This window comes from Notolepis coatsorum (genome assembly GCF_963971535.1).
Source record: "Notolepis coatsorum genome assembly, chromosome: 7".
NCBI lineage: Eukaryota > Metazoa > Chordata > Actinopteri > Aulopiformes > Paralepididae > Notolepis > Notolepis coatsorum.
The window spans coordinates 87,240,833-87,267,465 of NC_140171.1; the positions used below are offsets into that span (position 1 = coordinate 87,240,833).

General features: G+C 42.1%; 1 protein-coding gene across 4 annotated transcripts in view; it reads right to left on the minus strand.

Moving 5' to 3' along the window:
- Window positions 1-3,707: 3,707 nt before the first annotated feature.
- map4k3a (mitogen-activated protein kinase kinase kinase kinase 3a) overlaps window positions 3,708-26,633 on the minus strand; it is a 459,102-nt gene continuing 436,176 nt past the window's right edge. For all 4 annotated transcript variants that reach the window (XM_084319042.1, XM_084319041.1, XM_084319040.1 and 1 more), the window contains 5 exons: window positions 19,055-19,123; window positions 13,729-13,821; window positions 11,761-11,831; window positions 7,403-7,458; window positions 3,708-5,241 (listed from right to left, as the gene is read on the minus strand). In XM_084319042.1, the coding sequence (XP_084175168.1) occupies window positions 5,154-5,241; window positions 7,403-7,458; window positions 11,761-11,831; window positions 13,729-13,821; window positions 19,055-19,123 (377 nt within the window). In that variant the 3' untranslated portion in view covers window positions 3,708-5,153. The remainder of the gene's footprint in view (window positions 5,242-7,402; window positions 7,459-11,760; window positions 11,832-13,728; window positions 13,822-19,054; window positions 19,124-26,633) is intronic.

The following is a 26,633-nucleotide window of genomic DNA, read 5'->3' on the forward strand; positions in this document are numbered from 1 at the left end:
AGTCCAAACCATCCCTACAAGCGTGTGTTTTGCCGGAGTGTTTAGGACCCACCCCCATGCCGCAGCTCGGTAGTGAAAAGAAACGAACCAGTTTTTAACGGGGTGCAATAATGGCTGAAGGCGTTAGAGGGCGGTATAAGACCGTCTGCCAGTTCAGACACACTCAGAACAGTATGCACAAGGTGCCCCGCTGAATTATGAATGGCAATAGCGAATAAAATAAATACAGTGAGAAAAACGTAGATCTACGTTTCCGGCAACCAAATGGTTAATAATAAACACTGTTAGGACGGTCCGACTCTTAACACTTTGACTGCCACTCACGGCTAATCTCGGGTTTACGATAGTTACGCTGAAAGCCACTCACAAGATCTCTCGGATTTTTTTTTTGCGATCTGAAATCATATTGCATCACGCAAGCCTACCCTAGCCTACCCAAGGGCCGCCGGCGATCAGATGTGAAAAAAGCGCCCCCTATCGTCTCCCAGATGGTAAATGGTAAATGGAATGGACTCAATGAAAATGGATGGGGGAAAAAAAAATATTCCAGTCCACATTTTCCAGTCCACTGATGCAGCCGGGGTTACCAGAGTTCATTCTGGATCCTCTGAGCGCCGCGGATCATGAGTTCTACTGTATACACGTTAGATCTATACACTTATCGATTTTTTCGAATGGTGATCAGGAATTGGAATATACCAGTTGGATACCATCTGATGTCAGGTAAGGAATCTATGTTATCAGTGTTAGGATAATCAGACTCGGATGGCGGCTACGTGGCGTAGTGGGCAAGGCGCTCGCCACGAATGCCGAGACGCTGGGCTCGCCTGTTCGAGCCCAGCGCTCCACATTGCTTTCAGTTTAGCTGGTCGTTCATACTAATACACATTGGCCGTATTAGGGGGTGGGAAACTGATGGGTGGGGATCGGGCGTTGTGGACAGCGACTCCTACAGGTCGGTTGGTGCGCCTGCGCAGTAGAATCAGGAAGTGTCGGGGGCAGCGTGAGCCTCCCACGCGTTACTCCTCACCACTGAGAGATCGAGCTGCGCAGGTGAAAAGATGTGACTGCTGTTACCTCAAGTACCGGAGGGGACTTGTGCTATGTATGACTTAGTCCACATTGCAGCCGGCTTGTGGGAGGCAAGAAACAGCGTTCGTGACAGGGGAGGGTTGAATTGGATGATACGAAATTGGGATGGGAGAAAATATAGAAAATGGGAGAAAAAGTGGATAAAAAAAAAAGGGATAATCAGACTCGTTTTGATGAAGATATAAGCTTTTTTCTGATATGTGCTCTATCGGTTTCACTGTAAAATCGACGAGGAAATGAAAGCAGCTATTATCAGTGCGCGCCTCGAATGTGCGTGCGTGCACGTATACTATTGATCATCTAGCGTTTATTTGAAAACGATTCATAAATAGGCCGACAAATATCAACGTTCTGGAATATTGCAGTAAAAGGCGATTATCACAGAATGGGCTGTTTTTCACCTCAAAACGAGTGCTTTTCAAAATGCTCTCAAACGGAAATGAAGCGATAAAAAAACCAATCTGCCTTGACAACACTGACTGGAAAATGATTATTTGATAAGCGACGGGCAGATTAGACACATAGCCATAATTTAAAACATAGATTAGGCGATATTAACGTTAACATTGGCGCTGATGGTGGCATTCAAGCACTAAGTCGTGCTTAACTGAAAGTGTTAATAATAAACACTGTTAGAACTATCTGACTCTTAATAATAAACACAGTATAACCCTAGAGGATACTTCTCTGAGTAGCTGCTGTATAAAATGGTGAGCGCTGTGCATTGGAAACAAGAGCAAAATGATAACCTTTCAGGTAGCATTGTCGCAGGGACGACATTTGGTTCATCAGTTATGAAATCATACCATAGAATCGTTTTTTCACTTCAAAATGTCTCTCCTAAAACTGTACAATGCACCTTTAACTTTTTAACTTTTACTGTTAACACGTCCAGTGAGCGACAGTGCTTTATCCAATGTAGGATAGGACTTATTTGCGAGTGCTTAAAATATATCAAATATAATAGCAATAGATCTAAATAACACGGTGATCGTCAGTGAGTTGCTTCCAGTCAACATGCACTAAACAGATAATTTTTTCATACATACATTTCCGTTTTATACCGTGATGAATATGAATATATTTCTAGAGCGTTCCGTCTCATCTCAATAAACTCCAGAAAATCAAGCTTCAATGTATTTCGTTAGAAATCGTGCCATTTGTTGCTTGATTTATGAATAGTTTTCAAATAAACACTAGATTATCGATATTATATGTGTCATCATGGGCGAAAAGAAGCGGGGTCTGAAAAATCGCTTCTCCGTACTTTGGTCGGCGCGAACCTCACACACACACACACACACGCTCCGATGGCGGTGAAAGGAACATCGGATTAACCCAAGATTCGTAACAAAAGTCCTTAGCTCACATCTGATGTAGTGCAAAAAGATTAATCCAATTCCTGATCGCCATTCCAAATATTGATCGCGTTTATTGATCCAACGTTATATGTACAAAACACATAATCCATGCTGCTCCGAGTGTCCCCAGTCAATGTGTTATAACGATACTGCATGCCCGAGAAGGAAAACCTGGACCGGACTTTGATGCACAGCCCCAGCCAGAGGGATTCCAATGATGTGCAATACCATCCGGGTGACGTTAGGCGGCAGTATTTGCCCTTTGCGAGCTCAGACCCATTCCCAATGATAACGTCAGGCTGGATGGATGAAAAATGAATGGATATAGCGAATAAAATATCGATTAAAACCCGGGATTTCTCGGGTTTGGCGCCCAGAGCATGGCGAGTTAACCCGACTTAATTCGGGTTTGGCCTCCAAAGGGTTAACAGTCATCATTTAATGGGAGTAAACAATGTCATGTTGTGCAAAATGTCAACAGGAATTCCATCCAAATCAAGTCACTTAGGTGAGATCTTGAGCTAAAACGTTTAATACACATGTCAAAATATAGGCAGTTGTACAGACAACTATACAGTACGTAAAAAAGGACATTTTATTTTACAGAATTTACACGCTAGCATGGAAAGGAACAAGGTGAGGCTCTACAGGCAAAAGGGAGAATTATTGTTCTGTTCAATTCGGCCCGCTGTCCCACTCACACAATGCATGAGGTAGAGAGAAGTCTCACGTAACTCGGCAAAAAGGTGCCGCCTAGTTTTCCAACACGGGGGGAAAGATGAATATCTGGAATCTGTCGTCATGGCTACGTCAGATCGCTGCACACGTGCAAACAAAATCGACGTCTTGTGGATTATTTTATAAATAAGGAAAATGAACAATATTTTTGAAACTTGATGATGTAATGTAAATGCACTCTTAATTATTAAAATGTACTGCATGGTAAAGTATTTTTATAACAAGCAAGTATGTGCAAATTTCACAACCAGTGCATGTCTGAGCAAAAAGTATATCAAAATCTATAAGGGATTAAAAAGTTAATATAATCAAAATAATAATAATAAAATAAAAATGAAAATAAAAAAAACATCGTCTGTATATGGCTTCATACTGAGATGACGTAGAGTTGGGATTATAAAGGGGAAAGGCAATTCATGATAAGAAAGGACCAACACCTGAGCCGCTGCAGCTTTGGAGCGGTAACCCCCCCCCCCCCCCCCCCCCTCACCCCACCCAACATTTTTTAAACCTGTTTGGCTACGTTCAGCTCACTCCGAAAGTGGCCCAAATCTGATGTGTTTGCTCATATGTGACTCAGATCTGATTATTTCACAACAGTGTGAACAGCACAAATTACATGGAATCCAATCTTTTCAATTCCGATTTGGGCCATTTTCCTATGTGGTCCTAAATCAAATACAGGTTTGATTTATTTTGCAATGCGACCTCATTCTGAACAGTCACGAGACTGTTGACATTTGTCACAATTTCTTACGTCAATCTTTTTTATTGTTGATTTGCGCATGTGGGTCAGTTAAGGAGCAAGACCAGTTCACACTGGAATCTGATATTGGCCACATTTAAAAATAACGTGAACGGCCAAACAAAAAATATCAGATCTGAGCAATAAATCAGAATCAAGCACTAAGGCCTGCAGTGTTCAGATCTGAGTCACATTTATATGAGTAAAAGAAAGCTTGCAGTGTGAACATAGCCTAAAAAAACATGGCTGTCGTCCACTGTCCCCCGGAGACTTTCCAAATCAAATTGCGTCCCAAAACATGCACACCGGGTCCTCAGAGGGGCAACAGGGGACGGGGACGAGGCTTTAATCCACATCTGAACCCAGACTGTTCCAGACTTCAGTGCTGCGGTGAGCGTTGGTGAAACGCACCGACACGACTCGTCCTTTTCCACGAGAGCCGCGCGGGGAAGAGAAGCCGGGACCGATGGCTTTCTGGCGGCGGGGACACACAGCCTTGACGTTGGTCAAACTGTACAACACAAATATCTACACAACATATTCATTAAGTGTGTACAACTGGAGATTCTATTTACAGACATTTCGTAAAAGTCGGTCACAATTCTGACAGCTCACGCAGCGTCCTGACGGGGGGCGTTATTACCACCACCGCCGCCCGCATCCGTCAGAAACGTTCATTTCCCACAAAACGTCTCCAGACTACGCTGCTGCCATTTCTGCAATTCGAAAATGTTATATATTAAAAAAATTAAAAGAACTGAGGCAGATCTCAGTCAAGCCCTGTTTCTATTCAAAACGTCACTCTAGGCGTTTAATAGTGGGAAAGCGCAGCATTACGAAATTTTTATTTTCTCTATGATTCACATGTTGCCCCGTCAGCACAAGCGTCTACAGTACAGGCTGGATGTTTCTCTTAATGTCGCTCCTAATAAAACCACACACAACATCCACTGTGTTGCAAGCTACTTTGGATAGTTATGACTGCTGCTAAATGGCTTTATTATTGTTGTTATTATTATTATAATTATTATTATTATTATTATTATTGTCCCTTATATACAGTACGGTGGATGTGCTACCAGGTACAACGGTGGCTCCAAAGGGCCAGAACACAGTATTACAAACAGGACCGTTGTAGTTCCTCCTCCTCCATCTGGAAGCAAGAAGCGTCGGTGGCGTGGATAGAGGGCCGGGCAGCCAGCGGGTCAGCGACCGGGTCAGTAACTGTTCTCATGGCCGGCCAGGATGTACAGGTTACTGTGTTCTGTAGGGTTGTCAGTGGGTCTGCTCTCCAGCACCACCACCCTGAAGGAAAGAGACAGGAACAACACTAGATGTTACCACTGTCATGATACCACTGTCATCCCTGTCATCACTGTCATGTACAGTTCTCCCCCCCCCCACCCACCCCACCTACCCAACCTCCTCCAATGTACAGTTTCTACGTCAAATGTATATACCGTAATTTTAGCACTATAAGCCGCACCTGAATATAAGCCGCAGCAGCTAAATTGAATGATGTGTACATATATAAGCCGCACTGGACTATAAGCCGCAGGTGTTTTAATGTTTAATTACCATATGTAATTAGCATTGGGACACAATACTGTCGGACAAATAACAAGAATGAACTCATTTACAAGTTGTATTAACACTTTAATCGCCATGGGTTAAATTCATAATTTACCATCCCTCGCCAGCTCTATTTGTCTATGGAGAAGTTCCCCTTCTTTGCAGGGCTATAACTTTTTAAATTCTATTGCTAAATTGCCATTATTATGGCCCATTCAATGTCCTATATGTATTGTTCAGGGTGTAGCAACGTTAAACTTTTTCATTCACATATTCATACTAAAATATGGTCTAAAGTATAAGTATGTTTTTATCGTTTTCTGCAGCTTTCTTCAGAACGTGATTTATAGCCCTAAATGCATTATATTGATGATCAAATACAGTTTGGTAGGAATCTGTGCGAGATAAAAAAATGTCAACTGGACGTGGTTCTAGAAGTTTCTACGCATCATCTGATGATGACCGGATGGGCGGGGGATCATTTATAATTCCGTGGGCAGCGTTAGATGATTCATCCAGAGTGGGTCATATGTTCATGAGATCAGTTAGTATAGAAGACGTTAGAACATAACGCTGAATCTTACAGTGGCTTCCTCGCGCCGCTGGCAGATGAGCGTGGAACAGATTTTTTTCTATTATGGGATGGAGAAATGCCCGATCCATTTCCAGGTTGTATAATAGTATATACGTCCAAATCATGTTGTTTTTTCGAGTTATTTGCACCGATCGATGTTCACTGTGTCAATACGGAGTCTCTCTAACGATAGCGAGTGCCCGGACCACATATGGATGAGCACTACCGGTTCAAAGGTTAATTTCCGGTTGACGATCTGCCGATCGGCCACCAGATGGCGCTCTTGAACCGCTAGAGAATTGAGTGGAGCTTTGCAGTGTGTCTCAGGGCTCCGGAAAGGAAATATGATTTCGATGACAGATTTTTGAAATATTGACATCAAAGACGAGTTACGGCGTCTTCGGCAGAATGAGCATGGCTAGGAATGACGTGTAAACTCGTCCACGGTGATCATAGTGTTAAGTTTAGCAAATAAGGGAACAGATAAATAACATTTCAATGCAGTCAAAAAAGCAATATTTCGATTTTTACATTTTCGGGTTTGGTCACGTCGAGTCACATATAAGCCGCACCGTTATATAAGCCGCAGGGTCGAAAAATGGGGGGAAAAGGTGCGGCTTATAGTCCGAAAATTACGGTACTCTCTTTTCTGGACTCTTTTCGTATCACAAACAGTACTGTATTTACAAATCTGGTATGTCATAAATGTATAGATGTAGCAGTACTGTCTATCTGTGTCGTGTGTGTCATATATGTTATGATGAATTGAAAATGGGGGACCCTGATGTAAACAAGACGAAAGTCTTTCTCTGGTCTGCATCCCCTTAACAATTGTATGTATTGAGCTGTATTGTACTGTACCCATTCTGCAATCTGTTAATAACGTTTTCAATCAATCCGTTTCAATCAGATCAAATCAAATCAAATCAAATGTATTTGTGGAGCCCGAGATCACATGGAATTGCCCCCATGGGCTGTACAAGTCTTCTTGTACAAGTCAAGAAGAAACATCACAATAGATCCAGAACAAAAAACACCATACAATCCATATATACAACACTCCCAGACTTCCCCCAATGAAGATAAGGAACATAGCAATAGATACCAAATTCCTCTCAGCTATCTGGCTGCAAGCTAGCCTAGCTTAGCACAAATTAATGGAAGTGGATACGGACCAGCTAGCCTATCTTAAAACTCAGGGAGATGTGTTTTTGGCCAACAGCTAGGTTAGACTCTGGAGAAGACGGTAAGTGTACCGTATTTCCCATAAAATTGGTGTGTTCCTTTAGAGACATAAAGTTGGACCGAACGCGTGCTCACCTGTCCGAACCCAGGAGGCGGAATGATCTGGTGTTATCAGAAATCTCCTGTGTGATCTGAGGAGAAGAGCGAGACATAGAAGAAGGCATGACACGAGATAAAACACCCAACAAGCTCCCGCGAGTAAATCATTTCATCAAAATTAAGTAGGGATGTCAATGTTAACGCATAAATCTTTTTGATTCATTTGGAAAAAACTTCAAATGCAATTAATTCTCCCATAGCTTTGACATCCAGCCATTATGGCTGGTGTGTTTACGTTCCTGATCCCTCTGACATGCAAACTGGGAGAATAATACGTGACCAGACATTCCCTGAATGTCCTATTTCACTATACATAGTTTACAAACTTGACTTTTGGATAAAACCAATTTGAAAAAACGATGCAGTGAGGAACGGTCTTTTCTAGCAAAGCAACATGTGTTAAGTACCGACTGGTTTACCATCTATCGCCACCAAGCCACTGAAACTCCTACAGAACACAGCAGCCTGATCTCCACCCTACCAAAGTCAGGCCACGTTACCCTGCACTGGCTCCCCATCGCCGCACAAATCCGCTTCAAGGTCCTTGACCTGGCATACCATGCAGCGAGGGGAACGGCTCCCTCCTACCTCCGGTCAGTGGTCTCTAACTACACACCCTCAAGACCCGTACTCTCTATATCTTCTGGCCTCAGACCCACTCCTAGTTCAGGGGGGGGGGGGGGGGTCATCAGGTCGTCATCAGCCGTCTATTCTTGGTCCTCGCTCCACAATGGTGGAAGGTCCACCACAGTCAGGACAGCCAAAACCCACAGAAAAACAGACTTCAATCATAACATTTAAAAAAAAAGACTAACCTGAAATGAAGGAGAAAAAAAGCCGAACCTTCTTTTACTATCAGTGTTTCCCTTATATGCATAATAAGGGAAATAAGCGGAGCGCCGCTGCTGAATTAGGACCATCGCTGCTATGAACTAGACTTTTTTTTTTTTTTAATAATAATAATAAAAAATATATATATATATATATATATATATATATATATATACCGGTATATATATATATATATATATATATATATATATATATATATATATATATATTTTTTTTTTTTTTTTTATTATATCTTTATTATATTTATATATATATTTATTATTTATTATATCTTTTTTTTATCATGCTTAATGTAAAAGACTGACCTGAGGAAAAGGCTGCAGGGAGACCATCTGGCCACTTGTATGCGCCTCAGCATCAATGGGCCCCTTACCAGTGAATTCCCCTGGAGCTTTTCTTTCAAAAGCCCAGGAAAATGAAATGCTCTAAGGCAGAATGTAGCCTATGCCACTGAGACTTCTTAGGTGTAAAGTGCTGTTGTAGTGTTATGATTTGTGTATGTTAGACAGTTAGTATGTTAGTATTTATATTATCTATTAAATCATCTATATCTATGTTCAATACAAATAGTGTACAAGTGTTGAGGCATGTCATTAATCTTGACATTTACTTTGATTACAACTACACTGCAAAAATATCTTGTATTTGGTACAATAAGTCTATATTGAGTAGAATTATCTTGAATTATCTTATCCCACTGGCAGATAATTTAGCTTTTTTCTGATTTTGGTCAATTTAATCTTGTTTTCTTAAAACAAGATTAAATTGACCAAAATCAAGAAAAAAATAAGCAAAATTATCTGTGGAATAAGATAATTCAAGATAATTCTACTCAATATTAGACTTATTGTACCAAATACAAGATATTTTCACTTGATAAGATTTCTTTTTTTTGCAGTGTACAAATATGCAGCTACCTGGGCCTCCAGAGCACTTCTAGTGTCAGCGGACACACCAAAAACATCCTAGCAAATTCACATGCACATGACTCCATGAACATGAACATGAATAACCTATCTCGAACAATTCTAAGGTAGTTTTAAGTTATTTCTCCGGCAGCATGCGCTAATATGGATTCCGGCAGCACGTGCGCACGCACAAATATGGATTCCGGCAGAGTGCGCGTAGCACAGCACCGCTGTTGAATTTTTTCAGGGGAAACACTGACTATCATGCACTTTGCTACTAAATAATCTACCTAGCCTATATTACTATCTACTATGCTAATAATGTCTAGACTAGACAAGAGCTGACTATCAGCTGCAACAGTAGCCTGCAACTGCCCAAGCCAATCAGTCACAATAAAAGTGGTAGAAAATCTTAAATATTTAGGTACTTTCCTGGATAACACCATGAGCTTTATAGCTAACACATAATACATCTTCAAGAAGGCTATGCAACGTTTGTATCTTGTAAGAAAGTTGAATAGTTTTGCTGTAAGTAGGGATATTCTAGAGCTGGTATACAAAAGTCTTGTTAAAAGTGTTATAACGTTTGATATCTCAACCTGGTATGGAAACCTTGGGGCCAAGAATAAGAACAAATTGACAAGGATTGTTAACATGGCCAGTAAAGTTATAGGGAAACCACAAAGACAATTGTCTGAGTTATATGAACTTCGGAATAGGGACAAGGCTCAGCGAATATTGTCTGATCCTTTGCATGCCCTTCATGGTGAGTTTGACAAGTGTCCATCTGGAAGGTGCTACAGAGTTCCCCTAGCCCCCCCAAAAATATTCTTTCATCCTCATTTTAACCATGGTATTGGTTAGGTACCTGAAGCTATGTCTGTGTTGTTGTTTTTCTTTTGTCTATGCATTGGGCTGTTTTGGACCAATGTCCTTTGTGGTGTTTGTATTGTGTTGTCTTGTTGATTGCAACCATGGTGAAGCCAAAGACACATTTCCATGAAAGTGGACAAATAAAAATATCTATCTATCCATCTATAATGCACTCAAGACTGTAGCACCCAAGTTCAACACTGTTTGATGAACAATGTGACTGACCCTTAGCTGCCAGAGTTGTACCCTTCCTGCTGACTTGTTGTACAGAGCTTGTAAATCGCTTTGGATAAAAGCGTCATCTAAATCAGGGGTTCCCAAACTTTTCAGGCCGGGACCCAGAAAATAAGGCGTCAGAGAGCCGCGGCCCAATGCAAATTTTTTAAGCCAAATATCACTTCAATCCTATTAAGTTAGTTCAAGTTAGTTATTCATTTATATGTGCTATTTATGAGAGGGCTAACTTGTTGCAAAATAATAATGATAATAATAATAGCCTCATTAAAATACTATTGTTGCTTCGGTAGTTTTCAGCGTTTTATGTGCATAATCTGTTATTTAGTTTGAAATGTTTGTTGAAATAAGTAGATTTTTCGTTTTTGTTTATTTATTAAGTTAATATAAAACCATATAGTCACATTTTAGAATACAATAGAATCGAATTTTAGAATACAACTAGAAACACTGTCCTGGCCTGCTTCTAAGTTCAGTGACCTGACAAAAAAAAAAAAAAAAAAAATTGATTAAAAAAAAAAAAAAAAATTAAATCATCTCGCGGCCCTCCCGTGGCTGCTCGCAGCCCACCTTTGGGTCGCGACCCCGACTTTGGGAACCACTGATCTAAATGACTAAATGTTAAGTACACAGATCGAGCTACGCTGTGCTTGCTCATTTTTGCTAGGTAGTAATAAAATGTTAAAGGGGAACTATTTAGCTATTTCTTTCACTATTTGAGAGAGAGAGAGAGGGAGAGGCAGATAGAGATAGGGAGAGAGATAGAGGGAGAGAGAGGGAGAGAGACAGACCGACAGACGAGAGCACAGAGCACGCGTGTGTGAATGTGTGAGCGGCTCGAGTCGCGAGTGTGTGTAAAAAGCAGGGGCAGAGAGGAGAGATCGCTCAGAGACTTGCACCGTATGAGCCTATCTCTCCCTCTCTCTATCTCTCTCTTTTTCTCTTTTTTGAGGAAGTGCCGACTGACAGGGAAACCGCTCCCGCATTATTTCCACTCGCTCCGCTTTGATCATAATTTCAACGTATCACAGTTGATTGTGGGCGGGCGGTGGCAGATCAGCGCCTTGCTACTGTACGTAGGATAGCGAGTCAATTCTGAATGGCTTGGTTCAGTGGGGGAGGTTCTTGTCTGAGCTGAACTGAAGAAACGGGACTGGCTAGAGATTTCACATCTAGTCAGTGTTGGTACAACCCCACATTGCTAGAAAGCAATGCAAACCACTGGAAAAGGCCATTTATAAGATAGTGGACCTTTAACAGAGATTATGATGCCAACACATTTATTCCTAAAATGGATCACCATTATGCCGGCCTTGGATTATATCTGGCCAGAACCTTCTCTCCTGTGTCTCCTCCCTGCTCTGTCTCTCCCTCTCAGCCTTCTCTCCCGTGTCTCCTCCCTGCTCTGTCTCTCCCTCCCAGCCTTCCTACTGTCTCAGTGAAGATAAACCTGAGGAAGTAACTCGCCTCGTTAGACTTGAAACTGCGTCCCTGCATGCCATGTCTCCAGAAGGCCAGGACACTGTCTTGAAGACAAACTGAGGGAAGACAAGACATGAAATCACAAGAAAGATCTAACTGTCAAACACATTTTATTTTCCTCAATGTCATTGCGTTTCTCTCACTTCTCCAATGCTGTGTCTGTATGCATGTGTATGCAGGTGCATGTTTGATGATTATTGTGCATGAGCATGTGTGTGTGTGTGTGTGTGTGTGTGTGTGTGTGTGTGTGTGTGTGTGTGTGTGTGTGTGTGTGTGTGTGTGTGTGTGTGTGTGTGTGTGTGTGTGTGTGTGTGTAGGGTAAAAAGTTTAATCCTGGTAAATTCATGAACTTGCAAGTATGTCTACTCTTGTACTACGGGTAACATAGAAGTATCTACTCTAATACTACAGGTAACATAGAAGTATCTACTCTAGTAATACAGGTACCATAGAAGTATCTACTCTAGTAATACAGGTACCATAGAAGTATATACTCTAGTAATACAGGTAACATAGAAGTATCTACTCTAGTACTACAGGTAACATAGAAGTATCTACTCGAATACTACAGGTAACATAGAAGTATCTACTTTAGTAATACAGGTAACATAGAAGTATCTACTTTAGTAATACAGGTGTAACATAGAAGTATCTACTTTAGTAATACAGGTGTAACATAGAAGTATCTACTCTAGTAATACAGGTACCATAGAAGTATCTACTCTAGTAATACAGGTAACATAGAAGTATCTCCTCCAGTAATACAGGTAACATACGTATTTACTCTAGTAATACAAGTAACAGAAGTATCTACTCTAGTAATACAGGTAACATAGAAGTATCTACTCTAGTAATACAGGTAACATAGAAGTATTTACTCTAGTACTATAGGTAACATAGAAGTATCTACTCTAGTAATACAGGTAACATAGACGTATTTACTATAGTAATACAGGTAAAATAGAAGTATTTACTCTAGTAATACAGGTAACATAGAAGTATCTACTCTAGTAATACAGGTAACATAGAAGTATCTACTCTAGTAATACAGGTAACATAGAAGTATCTACTCTAGTAATACAGGTAACATAGAAGTATCTACTATAGTAATACAGGTAACATAGACGTATCTACTCTAGTAATACAGGTAACATAGAAGTATCTACTCTAGTAATACAGGTAACATAGACGTATCTACTCTAGTAATACAGGTAACATAGAAGTATCTACTCTAGTAATACAGGTAACATAGAAGTATCTACTATAGTAATACAGGTAACATAGAAGTATCTACTCTAGTAATACAGGTAACATAGAAGTATCTACTCTAGTAATACAGGTAGCATAGAAGCTTTCCAAGAAGTAAATTCCAAAAATCAGATAGGTAGAATGGTATAATGGGCAGCGAGGTTGTTTTTAATCACCTAGCCTGCCCCGAACTAGAACACTTAACTGAACAGAGGAGAAGTGTGGTGCTTAGCAGACATATGGCGTCTTATGAGATTCGATCACCAATGTTCTGATCAGGGTACCTGTTTTTCCCCGATCAGATCAGTCGTGTGGAATTTCTCTCTCGAACCTCTACTCAGCAAGTTGACAGTGAGGTGTGGCCTGAGCTGAACATGCTAGTCCCCTGTGTGTGTGTGTGTGTGTGTGTGTGTGTGTGTGTGTGTGTGTGTGTGTGTGTGTGTGTGTGTGTGTGTGTGTGTGTGTGTGTGTGTGTTACTGGTAGCTGCATGTATGTTTATACATAATACTTAACACATACTGGTGTCAATAGAGACATGGTGGTGGATGGGGGTCAAGGACATTTTTATCTGTAATGTCTATGTGTGTATTTTGAAATGTTGTGTTGCTGCTATTCTTGGCCAGGTCTCCCTTGTAAAAGAGATCCTGGATCTCTATTGGGACAAACCTGGTTAAATTAAGGCTAAAGAAATTTAAAGAAATTACCTATGGCCTCGATCTGGAAGTTAAACGTCAGTTCAGCTGAGAGCTTCCTGCTGGACTTCAAGCGTCCCTGAAGGTTGACGATCTTAATGCACCCTGAAGATGGAAAAAACAAGAGTATATGTGGAGAAGAAAAATAATATTGGTTGTGTTTGAGGCACACATTGTTGTTACCCGCCAATGATCACGTTGACTCTGCATCAAACCGGTTCTGACTGCCACATGAGCCATGGATCTGCTAATTGACCGGCATCTAACCATGCCTGCTCTACTCCAACTGGTTCCGAGCGGTTCTCCTGCCCCCTGGGGAATATGACTCATACTTTGAGCTCCGAGCCTCGACTTTTAGCCTTCATCTTATTTTCATACCAGCGCTCGTATTCCAACTTTTTTTTTCTTTCTTTCTTTTGTTCTTTTTATTAAAATTTTATTTGAATGTTCTTATGGTACAAATAATCCAATGGATAGAATTAGCCTTTTAAAGGATTATTCCAATTAACTTCGACCTAAGCCACATTGTACTGGCATCATCAGTGTTGCAGTGCTGGTATAACTCGGTATAACGGCGTTATACCTCGCTCACTGAGGCTGAAGTACGCGCAATCGCGCACGGAAATGTTCCCGCGTGTACGCGCAGTCACGCACACAAAAATCCGCTGTTCCCATTCGTTGTAACTAAGTACCGGCTCGGCGCGGCCACCGTTTTTACATAACAAAAGCACAGGTAGAGTAGGCTGACCAAACGTCCTCTTTTGCCCGGACATGTCCTCTTTTCACGCCCTGTCCGGGGCGTCCGGGGGGGGTTTATTAATTCATCGAAATGTCCGGGGTTTCACTGTTTTTCAGTTTCAGTTTCAGTTTCACGGCCCTTTGCGAGCATCTGAAGGCTCGGGGCTGCATTTTTCGCCGAACATATAAATTACCGAATAAAGCGCTATTCGTTGCCGTTCGAATGCCATCTGGATCGCCAAAATCCGTGCCTCGGTTCTCGAGTTACATGCCGATATGTCAGGCATGCGACTTTTTACATGGCATTATCCAACCGGACTCCCGGAGAAGCATGCAGCTGCAGAGCCGCAGAGCCAGCGGCGCTCTCTGGGCCGCGCGCTGACGGCCGCGCTGTGAGGCAATAGTATCCAGCTGCAGGACGAGAGCACCAACACTCTCAGGACCGCAACACTTTAAGGCATAGATATATATAGAACACTAGATAGCTTGCCCGCGCTGCCGGCCAATGGAGAGCGACGTCACTGAACCGCCGCCATCTTGCTCCAGTTAGCCTTGAGTGAGAGTGAGTGAGCTGCACAGACAAAAATACTCATAACTCGCTGAAATATTGACGGATTTACAAACGGTTTGGTTTATTACAAGCATTATTAGCGTGGCTATGATTCAAGCGGTTTGTAAAAAAAAAAAACATCTTTAATTTTTTTTTATAAGTATGCAGCAAAAAAAAAAGAAAATTCTGTGCCAAAAAAACTGTGCATGCGCGTGGAGCGTTTGACCTACTGTCAATTTGCCACTGCACCACTGGGCATCATATACAAAAGTCTTGTTGAGGAATCCAACAGCTTGCTTTTTTTTGCATTCACATTTTCACCAACTAACAGCTCGTTAGACAGATTTTGAGGAAGATCATATAGATCATGGGTGACCAAACTACGCCCCGCGGGCCAACTGCGGCCCGTGGTCCATTTTTAATCGGCCCACAGCAAATAAAAAAAAATAGTATGGAATATGTCCCACACATGAAACCTGCGGTCGACTTTTCCTCTACACAAAAAGAACGATGAGTCTGTTATGAGGGTGTAACGGTACACAGAAGCCACGGTTCCGTACGTACCTCGGTATTGGTCTCACGGTTCGTTACGAGTTCGGTACAACAGGAACAAAATATTCATAATTATTATTATATATATAATAATTATTATAATTATTATTATTAAATAGAATAATATTCTATAGGCTTGCCGTAGTAGTCAGTGATACTGGTGTCATTCTGTGTTCAGGCATCCACTGAGTAAATTAATTGCCTACTGCCCCCTTAACAACTTATGCAACAACTTAGTTTCAGTTTCACTTGTAGAGAGAATTTAACTTCACTTGAAGCCGAGACAGAAGAAGACTAGAGAACAGATGACATGTTACACAACAATGGCAGAGGATTTATCAATATTTTGGATTTAAACACAGTAGCAGCAACTGGAGAGGAGCTCAGATGATCTGGTGGTATGTAGTGCTTTTTTCCCCTCTCCGATCAGCTGTGAGAAAGTCCACGGGAGAAAGTTGACGTGTGTGTTCGCGCGCACGTCTGTGTCTTTCCATTGGTTACCATTATTGGGCAAACAAGAAAATTAAAGAAAACTGCTCAATTGTAATGACCATGCTGTGTTACAAACATTTAATTAATTCATCATGGTTTTGTTTTAGGGACACATAGGCTGTAGTAAACGGGAGAGGAGGAGGGGAGAGCCGAGTGCAGAGTGTCAGTGCGCGTTGTTAATTCTGTCCGCATGTCATCGTGCCTAAGCTTCAACGTTTTAGTCATCATCTACATTTGGCAATACAAGCTTAATATTCAACGTTAAAGATCAATGTAAGCCAGTGTAAAGTAAAGATATTGAGCATAGATTTGTAAAATGTGCAACCCTACTTTCACCTAGTGGTATGAGATGTATTCTTCGTATGGCTGTGCGTACCGCACCGTGACAGCCGTACCGTAAATTCGGGGGACGAATACACGTACCGTTACACCCCTAGCAGCGTTTCCGTTAGCCGGTAATTACCGGTATTTGACCGGCAAAATCTGTTGAAGTCCGACATATTTAATCTCTCCGGTCTTAATGTCCGGTGAAAATAATTCCCTGAGTCTAAGCACAATTTGATTATTTGAATTGTATAGAAATAGGCTAAAATTAAATAGCCTATGCGATGAACGAAACAATCATTACATTTGTTTCATCGTTGCTTCTAATAATGACAACGACGTTGTCAGCGAGAGCTTAGTGCTGGGTGTGCAAACTTTTGTGAAGCTGCAGAGCCTGAGCAGCAGCAGCACAATGCAGTACTCCAGCAGTACTCCAATTCAGCCATTTTCAATTCAATGTTGGGTGGGGGGCGCTGCTGTGCGGTCCCCAGAAAAGAGCCAATAACAGTTGAATCTGCTGCTCTGCATCGACATACTCTCGCAAATAAGTCATTGGGAGGTGGAGAGAGAGAGAGTCGTCACGCAAACCCACGATAATGTTGCCGTCTCTCTCTGCCAAATTTCTCAGTTCTTCGCTTGATATAATTAATACAAATGTCCAATATAACGGAATTCGTTAGCTCATAAAAATGTGATTATAACAGACTGTTGTTTATTAATGTCGGGCAACTGCCCACAGACACCTATTTGATTTAAAGTCGGCAGCAGCACGAGTCTCGGGACTTATTTTATTTGGAATATAATGACTTTATACGCAAAAGTAGCCTAGTTTTAAGTAAAAATATTATAAATCTACATGCCTTGATGATGTCATTCTTTTGTTTTGTTGTCATTCTTTTGCCTATCAATTGTTTTTAAGCTCAATAAACTCTGACCGGAATTTCTCTCATTTGACCGGTAGATTGAAATCTACCGGACACTGAGGCCGGCAACAATTTTTTCTAACGGAAACCCTGACCCCTAGTCTGTTAGTTTTCTCTGTTAACTCTGAACGAAAGCAGATTGAAAACCAAAATGGCCGACAGCCATCTCTGTGAAGTCCTTTGCATCTTAACCACCAAACGTACTTGTTACAAAGGGTCAGATTAAACCGAATATATATATTTATTACTTGAGATATATTGTATAATATTTGTATATCGTCTGATATCCCTTGTATATTCTTTGTACATATACACGGAATATCCCTTTACCTAGGTACAGGCCAGACCATAATATTCGTTCTCCTATTGGACAGCGACCCCTAGGCGCCAACGGCCATACCCCCAATGGCAAGTTCAAAGCTACCGCTAAGACATGTCTCAACATGTCCAGGTTTGCGCAGTAATACGAGACAGAACTGAGGTTGGCACTAGATTATTCACCTTACGTATAAATACGTCGCAGGTGGATACAGAAGCACTTAGACCAAAACGTTGAAGCCTTCACCACGATACAACGTGCCGTGAAGTGGGCCCCATTTGCCCCTAAATAGAGCCTTGAGAACCGCGTGCGAATTGATAGCTAAAGTGTCAGAGTTTAACGCTGTATCGTCGAGTTCGACTTATTCTATTGTAAAGTAATAGTCTATTATTTATAGTGTATCGTGCGGCTACCGTTCTACAGTGACCAGCATTACCACCGGTTCGTCGTACCGAGCTAGTGCACTTATCCAGGCTGGGCGGCCTAAACTCGTGCCGCCATCCGAGGAGTCCTAGACGAGAACCGTTGGATATGTACACCGGAGAACCTACACCGACGAATGCAGAGCCTTTTCCGGCTGGATTATATTGCTTTGGTACTGTGGCTGCTGGAGCAGAGAACCGTCTACCCCACTGCTGTGTGGGATCTACCCTGTGAGGAGCACCGTCGAGCCCGCCTCTAGGACCCACAGAGGCTGGCTAGCTTTCATCCATGCTGTTTTGCATACCGGAGTATAGCTGTTGCTTTGTCTACGGACCAAAGGATTATTGCACTGTCTCCTGTATCTGGAGTCTCTTTATTCCTCGTTGATCCAGACTTTGCTCCCGACCATTCCTCTCCCCTGCTGGCTTACAACCGGAGGGAACCCCCTTAGTATCTCCAGCTGACTACGAGTGTGCCTTATGTAATTCTTATGCTACAGGTGGTGTCAATTATACCCATCTTATTATACTCATGGACTTATGCTCTTGACCTACTTAAGTGTTCTTCGCCATATAAGCGCAATTCATAATTCTCAATATTGTAACCTATTGTTGCTGCTCTGATAATAAATACTTCTAAATATAACTTTCTTTGTTAAGCCGTATTCTTGTGTGGGTGTTCACCAGATATACCGTGTACTGTATGGCCAGTAATTAAAGTACATAACTAAGTAGTGGTTTAATGATACCATACTCTCAATACAGTCAGGGAATTGTACCCCTCAGTTACAGTACTCCTGACCTGCCATCACTGCTACCACTAATAACGCTGTTCCCATTATCGGTGAGTTAAAATATATTACACAGTATTCACGTGTTCACAAGCCCAATTACTTAATACATTCAGTCAATTCAAGTTGATCACATTTTCTAACAACAGACTAAAAGGGAGAATTAGGGTCCAGGCAGACTAGAAAGGAGACTTACGGTCCAGGCAGACTAGACAAAGTAGACTTACGGTCCAGGCAGACTAGAATGGTGTCCCTCTCCAGCTGAGTGACATGGATGACACACGTCTGGGGGTGGTCTGCAAGAACACATGGGAAAAACACACTGGTATTATACAACCTGTTGTTCCCATTGCTGCAAAACCCTTTACGACAATCCGCCTGAGCCAGGTCCAGCAGGCTCAAGGACTCGTACTATCATCAAGCCATCAGGCTCATCAACACTATTTAGTCATTCTGATTTTATTGTGTGTATTTAGTATTTTAAGTTGATTTTATTCTGCTGTTGCACTTTTTACATCACCCACACTCAGCACTGTCACTTTCTCATGATACATGACTATTATGCTGGTTTTATTGTGTTTTTGTGTATTGTATTGTTCTATTGTGTATTGTATTGCCATCAGTGATGCCGGTAACGCGTTACTAAGTAACGCGTTATTGTAATCTGATTACTTTCCCCCGAAAATAGTAATCTAACGCGTTAATCTTTAAAAGCCAGTAATCTGATTGCAGTTACTTGTCCAAGTGGCTGTGCATTACTATTTCGTTACTATCTCATCATAAATTCATAATGCAGGCGGAATGCAGTATTTTATTTCGTTTTCGACAGTCAAAAATACATTTTGAGCTGTTTTTCTTTTGGGAGTGACGTAGTGTGGCAGTGAAAGGGTTACACAAGAATGTGTCCCGCGGGCCGCGGCGTGACTGGACACTCTGTCTGTGAGTGACTCTGCCTTGGTCCAATCACATTCCCCATCCACAGTCTGCGAATCAGAGGCAGAGTAGGGCGGGTCTTCACAGCACGTCATGTGACATATGCGCCAATTGTGTGACAGCAGGGCTCCGTCGTCGGAGAATTCCAGTGTGAGTTTCTGTTCAGACTTCCATCCCAAAACGCTCGTCAGTCACTACTTCACGTTCATATGCGGAGGAAACAAAATACTGTCTACCGCTAAAAACAGCACATCCAATTGCATTGAAAGCATCTGGAATCACAACACTAGCCGACGCTTCGACTAGGTACAGGAGGAATCGGAGGCCAGCCAAACAGCAAAAGAGAGAGATAGTTTCTTTCCCTTTTGATTAATGTATATTTGATGGTGGCAGAGCAAAAGCTCTTATTTGCCAGATTTACAGTTAATTTACATGTTAAAGAGAGACGAATTGAAAATGGGGGACCCTGATGTAAACAAGACGAAAGTCTTTCTCTGGTCTGCATTCCCTTAACAATTGTATGTATTGAGCCGTACTGTACTGTACCCATTCTGCAATCTGTTAATAAAGTTTTCATTCATTCATTCATTCAGACTGATTGTATGTTTATAGAGAGACATTTATAAAAACAATTTAATAGTTACAGTTGATATAATTGAATAGTTCAGCCTGCATTTGTTAGATGTGAATGGATACACTGGTTTTGTAAAACCACTGGCTGGCTGCTCTAATGCTGTGAGCATCATAGACTGTTGCTTTACCATACTTGATGGTACAGAAGCTGAAGCACTAGTTTAACAATTTACGTTATGTGCAGAGAAACAAGTTAAAAACAATTTATGCACTTTCAATAAAGCGTTTAAAAAAAACGGTTGGGGGAACGACGACGACTTCGTAACCTAGTTACTTTCAAAGTAACTAAGTTACTCTGATAATCAAGTAATCAGTAAAGTAACTTGGATTACTTTTTAAAGGAGTAATCAATAATCAGTAATCGGATTACTTTTACAAGTAATCTGTGGCATCACTGATTGCCATGCTGTAGGTCGAGGGGGAAAGACCCAATAATTGCTCTTTTTTGTATGTGAATATGACAAAGATGCAACAATAAAGCTGAATCTAAATCAGATGGCAACATAAATACATTAATGTGGGGGAAAGTAAGTACTTGTACTTTATACCGTTGTACTTTTCACTCCATTACATTTATCTGAACCCATCGGTTGCTAATTATTTTGAAGAGCAAAAATGTAATACGTTTATGTACTTTCAAATTTCAGGTCTGACAACTACAAGATGATGTAATCATCAGAGCAGCATAACTGGACCACATAACACTTTAACATAACCTTTAAAGGTCAATGGTTTGAGGACTGAAATACACAAATGTACTTAAGTACTTCTCTACTTTTTCTTAAGTAGAATTTTTAATGGAGGACATTTACTTTTACCAGAGTACTATTTTATCTTGGTCTTTCTGTTTTTAAGTTAAAGGGGAACTATCTTATAAATGGCCTTTTTGAGTGTTTAGCATTGTTTCCTAGCTATGTGAACTTATATTAATATGATCTACCGGTATGTCTCAAAATTCTCATATTGGCGCATTCTTCCAATTCTCCTCTCACAATATTCACCCTCACTGAACTGAGTCATTTGAAAATGTGCGCGATATGTGATGTCAGAAAGACACCGCTGCATGTTAATGTTGAGATACAAGAACAGCTGCACACAGTGGTTGGAGCCCAGGCTCAAAACGGCTCGAGATCTTGAGGTAGAAAAATGCTGTTTTTGAGGACTTGATTAGAAATACAAAACAATGAATAAAAAAAATATATATATTACAGAGGTGTTCCATAGACTCACAGGAATTGTGTAAAAGTGCCCAAATAGTGAAAGAAATAGTAAAATAGTTCCCCTTTAAGGAACTGTGTCCGGCAGCGTGGCTACATGGGTAGAGCTCTGGACTCATGATCGGAAGATCACCGGTTCGAGCCCCGGTCTCGGAAAGTGGTGTTGTTGTCTAGCAGGGGGCACTCTGTCCTCTGGACTTGTCAGTAACAATGCCCCTGTTACGGTGATAGGGACACCGTCTAAATTGTTATCATGGAAATTTAACTTCTGGAAATGTATTTGGTTACAGGCGAATATAGATGCTAAAAAAAAATCTGCTCCGCCATTTTGTTTGTAGTCATATGAGACGAGACCTTGATCTCTCAATGAGTGTTGACATTTCGAAAAACTACACTACCCAGCTCAAGCCAGCTCATGTCAATCAAATGAGGATAAATTATTTTATTTCTCTTATTTTTCGGGATTATCTACCACTGAACGTTATTGGCATAAATTAGAACGCAGTTAGTTTATCTACCTTTCTGTGAACGTTTAGCAAAAATCCGCATTGCAATCTGATGAAAAATGGCAGAGCAGTTTCCATTATAAAGAAGTAACTGTAATTACAGTAGATTTCATTCACGGTTCTTGCTGCACGCCTGGTGATACTAAATCAAGATTGAACTCTGCCATTGGAAAGAGGAGATTTGGCCCAATCCATAATGTGCAACTTGGCTATAATAAGGTCATTTTATAGGCCTGATATTCTATATTCTAATAATATTTCAAATAGCATGTGTCCGGATGGCAGAATTCAGTACTGTATCTACAAAACCTTCTGTTTAATCATCTTCCCTTTATTAATTTGCTTAGATTTGCTTTCTGTACAGGTGATCTCAAGAAGGTGCTGAACGAGCTCAGTGGCAGTTTTCCATGTCTGGTCAATTTTAGCATGATTCACCGTCAAAGATGCAAAGAAAAATCATAATTTATATTCTCCTTTGATTCATCACAATTTACTCAAGCCTAGTAACAGACACAATAATTATGACACTGGGAATACATTCCCTGAGATCCATAGATGTCCTTAGATACCAATAACATGCAAATGGACCTTGTAGAAGTGGAACAATCTTCGATTTACTTAGGTATGTATTTTTAGGCAGATTTTCAGAAAATAGGGCTAGGGCTTAAAGGAAAACTCCAACATTTTGGGAAATTAGCTACCCTGGAGTTAGACAATAAGATACATACCTTTTTCTTCTCTGTGCATGCAGTAGGAGTAGGAAGACGTTGGGAACTAGGCTAATGGAGGAACCTACTTCCAGTGACTGACACTAAGCTAGGCTAACAGTGCGCGTCTTCCTACTCCTACTGCATGCACAGAGAAGAAAAAAGGTATGTATCTTCTTGTCTAACTCCAGGGTAGATGGCAAATAAGCTAATTTCCCAAAATGTTGGAGTTTTCCTTTAACACTTTGTATGCCACTCACGGCTTTTCTCGAGTTTACCCCCCGACCGTTGAATGCCACGTCACGTCAGTATTATCTGGGTTTTTATTTTTTTATTAGCGATCTGAAATCATATTGCATCACGCGAGCCTACCGTTGGAGATCCAGGGACCGCCGGAGCTCTGATGTGAAAAAAGCGCCCCCTATCGTCTCCCAGATGGTAAATCACCCTTTTGGAATGGACTCAATGAAAGTGAATGGGAGAACGGATTTCTGACTCCACATTTTACTTCTCACTGATGCAGCTGGGGTCTACCAGAGTTCATTCTGGAGCCTCTGAGCCACGGCGAATATGGGTTATACTGTACCACGATGGATCAATACAATTATCGATTTTTTCGAATGGCGATCGGAAATTGGAATAAACCATTTGGATACCATCTGACCTCAGGTAAGGAATCTATGTTATCAGTGTTAGGATAATCAGACTCGTTTTCACGGATATATAAGCGTTTAGGTGATATGTGATATGGCTGTTTTGACTGTAAAAGCCATGAGGAAATAAGAGCAGCGATTATCAGCGTGCGGCACGAGCGTGCATGCGCACACATAATACTATCGATCATCAAGCGTTTATTTGAAAACGATTCATAAATAGGCCGACAAATGACAACGTTCTGGAATATTCCAGTAAAAGGCGATTATCATAGGCATGGGTTGTTTTTTCCGTGAAAACTGGTGATTTTCAAAATGCTATCAAACGGAAATGAAGCGATAAAAAAACAATCTGCCTTGACAATGTTGACTGGAAAATGATTCTTTGATAAGCGACAGGCAGATTAGACACATAGCCATAATTTAAAACATAGATTAGGCGATATTAACATTAACATTGGGAGTGGATGGTGGCATTCCAGCCGGTAAAAAGGAAAACACGGCTGGCACTCAAAGTGTTAAGAGGTTAAAATAGCACTGAGGTTAGGACTGTGAAATACATTGCAGATGTCAAGGCCATTACTGTATAGAGTAGATTTTATGTATTTGTATACAGTACATTGTGTGTAATTGTAGGATGTTGTAAAAGTACTGTACGTATTTCTATTCTTTGGATTTTCTGTTTGTTTTGGCGTCTATAGATAATCTTGTGATCCCCACTCTGGCTTTCATACATGTTATGAAATACCAAATTTTTTTTTGTTGACTGTCAAGTGATTAATTATGCGCCACAAGATTACTTGAAAAATACCAGCAGTGAAAATAATTATAAATATTGCACATTTGAGAGCATCACGGAAAATTACAACAAATGTAAAATCGTTCATGTCTTTTCCTGCTTTTGGTTTGCAGAATAAGATCATCTCAAACAGGACCAGGGTGAGACCACCTCAAACAAGACCAGGATGAGACCACCTCAAACAGGACCAGGATGAGACCACCTCAAACAGGACCAGGATGAGACCACCTCAAACAGGACCAGGATGAGACCACCTCAAACAGGACCAGGATGAGACCACCTCAAACAGGACCAGGGTGAGACCACCTCAAACAAGACCAGGATGAGACCACCTCAAACAGGACCAGGATGAGACCACCTCAAACAGGACCAGGATGAGACCACCTCAAACAAGACCAGGATGAGACCACCTCAAACAAGACCAGGATGAGACCACCTCAAACAGGACCAGGATGAGACCACCTCAAACAGGACCAGGATGAGACCACCTCAAACAAGACCAGGATGAGACCACCTCAAACAGGACCAGGATGAGACCACCTCAAACAAGACCAGGATGAGACCACCTCAAACAGGACCAGGATGAGACCACCTCAAACAGGACCAGGATGAGACCACCTCAAACAGGACCAGGATGAGACCACCTCAAACAGGACCAGGATGAGACCACCTCAAACAGGACCAGGATGAGACCACCTCAAACAGGACCAGGATGAGACCACCTCAAACAGGACCAGGATGAGACCACCTCAAACAGGACCAGGATGAGACCACCTCAAACAGGACCAGGATGAGACCACCTCAAACAGGACCAGGATGAGACCACCTCAAACAGGACCAGGATGAGACCACCTCAAACAGGACCAGGATGAGACCACCTCAAACAGGACCAGGATGAGACCACCTCAAACAGAACCAGGATGAGACCACCTCAAACAAGACCAGGATGAGACCACCTCAAACAGGACCAGGATGAGACCACCTCAAACGGGACCAGGATGAGACCACCTCAAACGGGACCAGGATGAGACCACCTCAAACAGGACCAGGATGAGACCACCTCAAACAGGACCAGGATGAGACCACCTCAAACAGGACCAGGATGAGACCACCTCAAACAAGACCAGGATGAGACCACCTCAAACAAGACCAGGATGAGACCACCTCAAACAGGACCAGGATGAGACCACCTCAAACAGGACCAGGATGAGACCATAGAGACCACCACTGAGGACGTACCTGACTCTTTAAAGCAGGTGCAGCAGGACTTACCTGACTCTTTAAAGCAGGTGCAGCAGGACGTACCTGACTCTTTAAGCAGGGGCAGCAGGACGTACCTGACTCTTTAAAGCAGGTGCAGCAGGACGTACCTGACTCTTTAAGCAGGGGCAGCAGGACGTACCTGACTCTTTAAAGCAGGGGGGGGGGGGGGGGGGCGTACCTGACTGTTTAAAGCAGGGGCAGGAGGACGTACCTGACTCTTTAAAGCAGGGGGGGGGGGGGGGGGGGACGTACCTGACTCTTTAAAGCAGGGGCAGCAGGACGTACCTGTCTCTTTAAAACATGGGCAGGAGGACGAACCTGACTATTTAAAGCAGGGGCAGCAGGACGTACCTGACTCTTTAAAGCAGGGGCAGGAGGACGTACCTGACTCTTTAAAGCAGGGGCAGGAGGACGTACCTGACTCTTTAAAGCAGGGGCAGGAGGACGTACCTGACTCTTTAAAGCAGGGGTAGGAGGACGTACCTGACTCTTTAAAGCAGGGGTAGGACGTACCTGACTCTTTAAAGCAGGGGCAGCAGGACGTACCTGACTCTTTAAAGCAGGGGTAGGACGTACCTGACTCTTTAAAGCAGGGGGAGGACGTACCTGACTCTTTAAAGCAGGGGGAGGACGTACCTGACTCTTTAAAGCAGGGGCAGCAGGACGTACCTGACTCTTTAAAGCAGGGGCAGCAGGACGTACCTGACTCTTTAAAGCAGGGGCAGCAGGACGTACCTGACTCTTTAAAGCAGGGGCAGCAGGACGTACCTGACTCTTTAAAGCAGGGGCAGCAGGACGTACCTGACTCTTTAAAGCAGGGGCAGGAGGACGTACCTGACTCTTTAAAGCAGGGGCAGCAGGACGTACCTGACTCTTTAAAGCAGGGGCAGCAGGACATACCCGACTCTTTAAAGCAGGGGCAGCAGGACATACCTGACTCTTTAAAGCAGGGGCAGGAGGACGTACCTGACTCTTTAAAGCAGGGGCAGGAGGACGTACCTGACTCTTTAAAGCAGGGGCAGCAGGACGTACCTGACTCTTTAAAGCAGGGGCAGCAGGATGTACCTGACTCTTTAAATCAGGGGCAGGAGGACG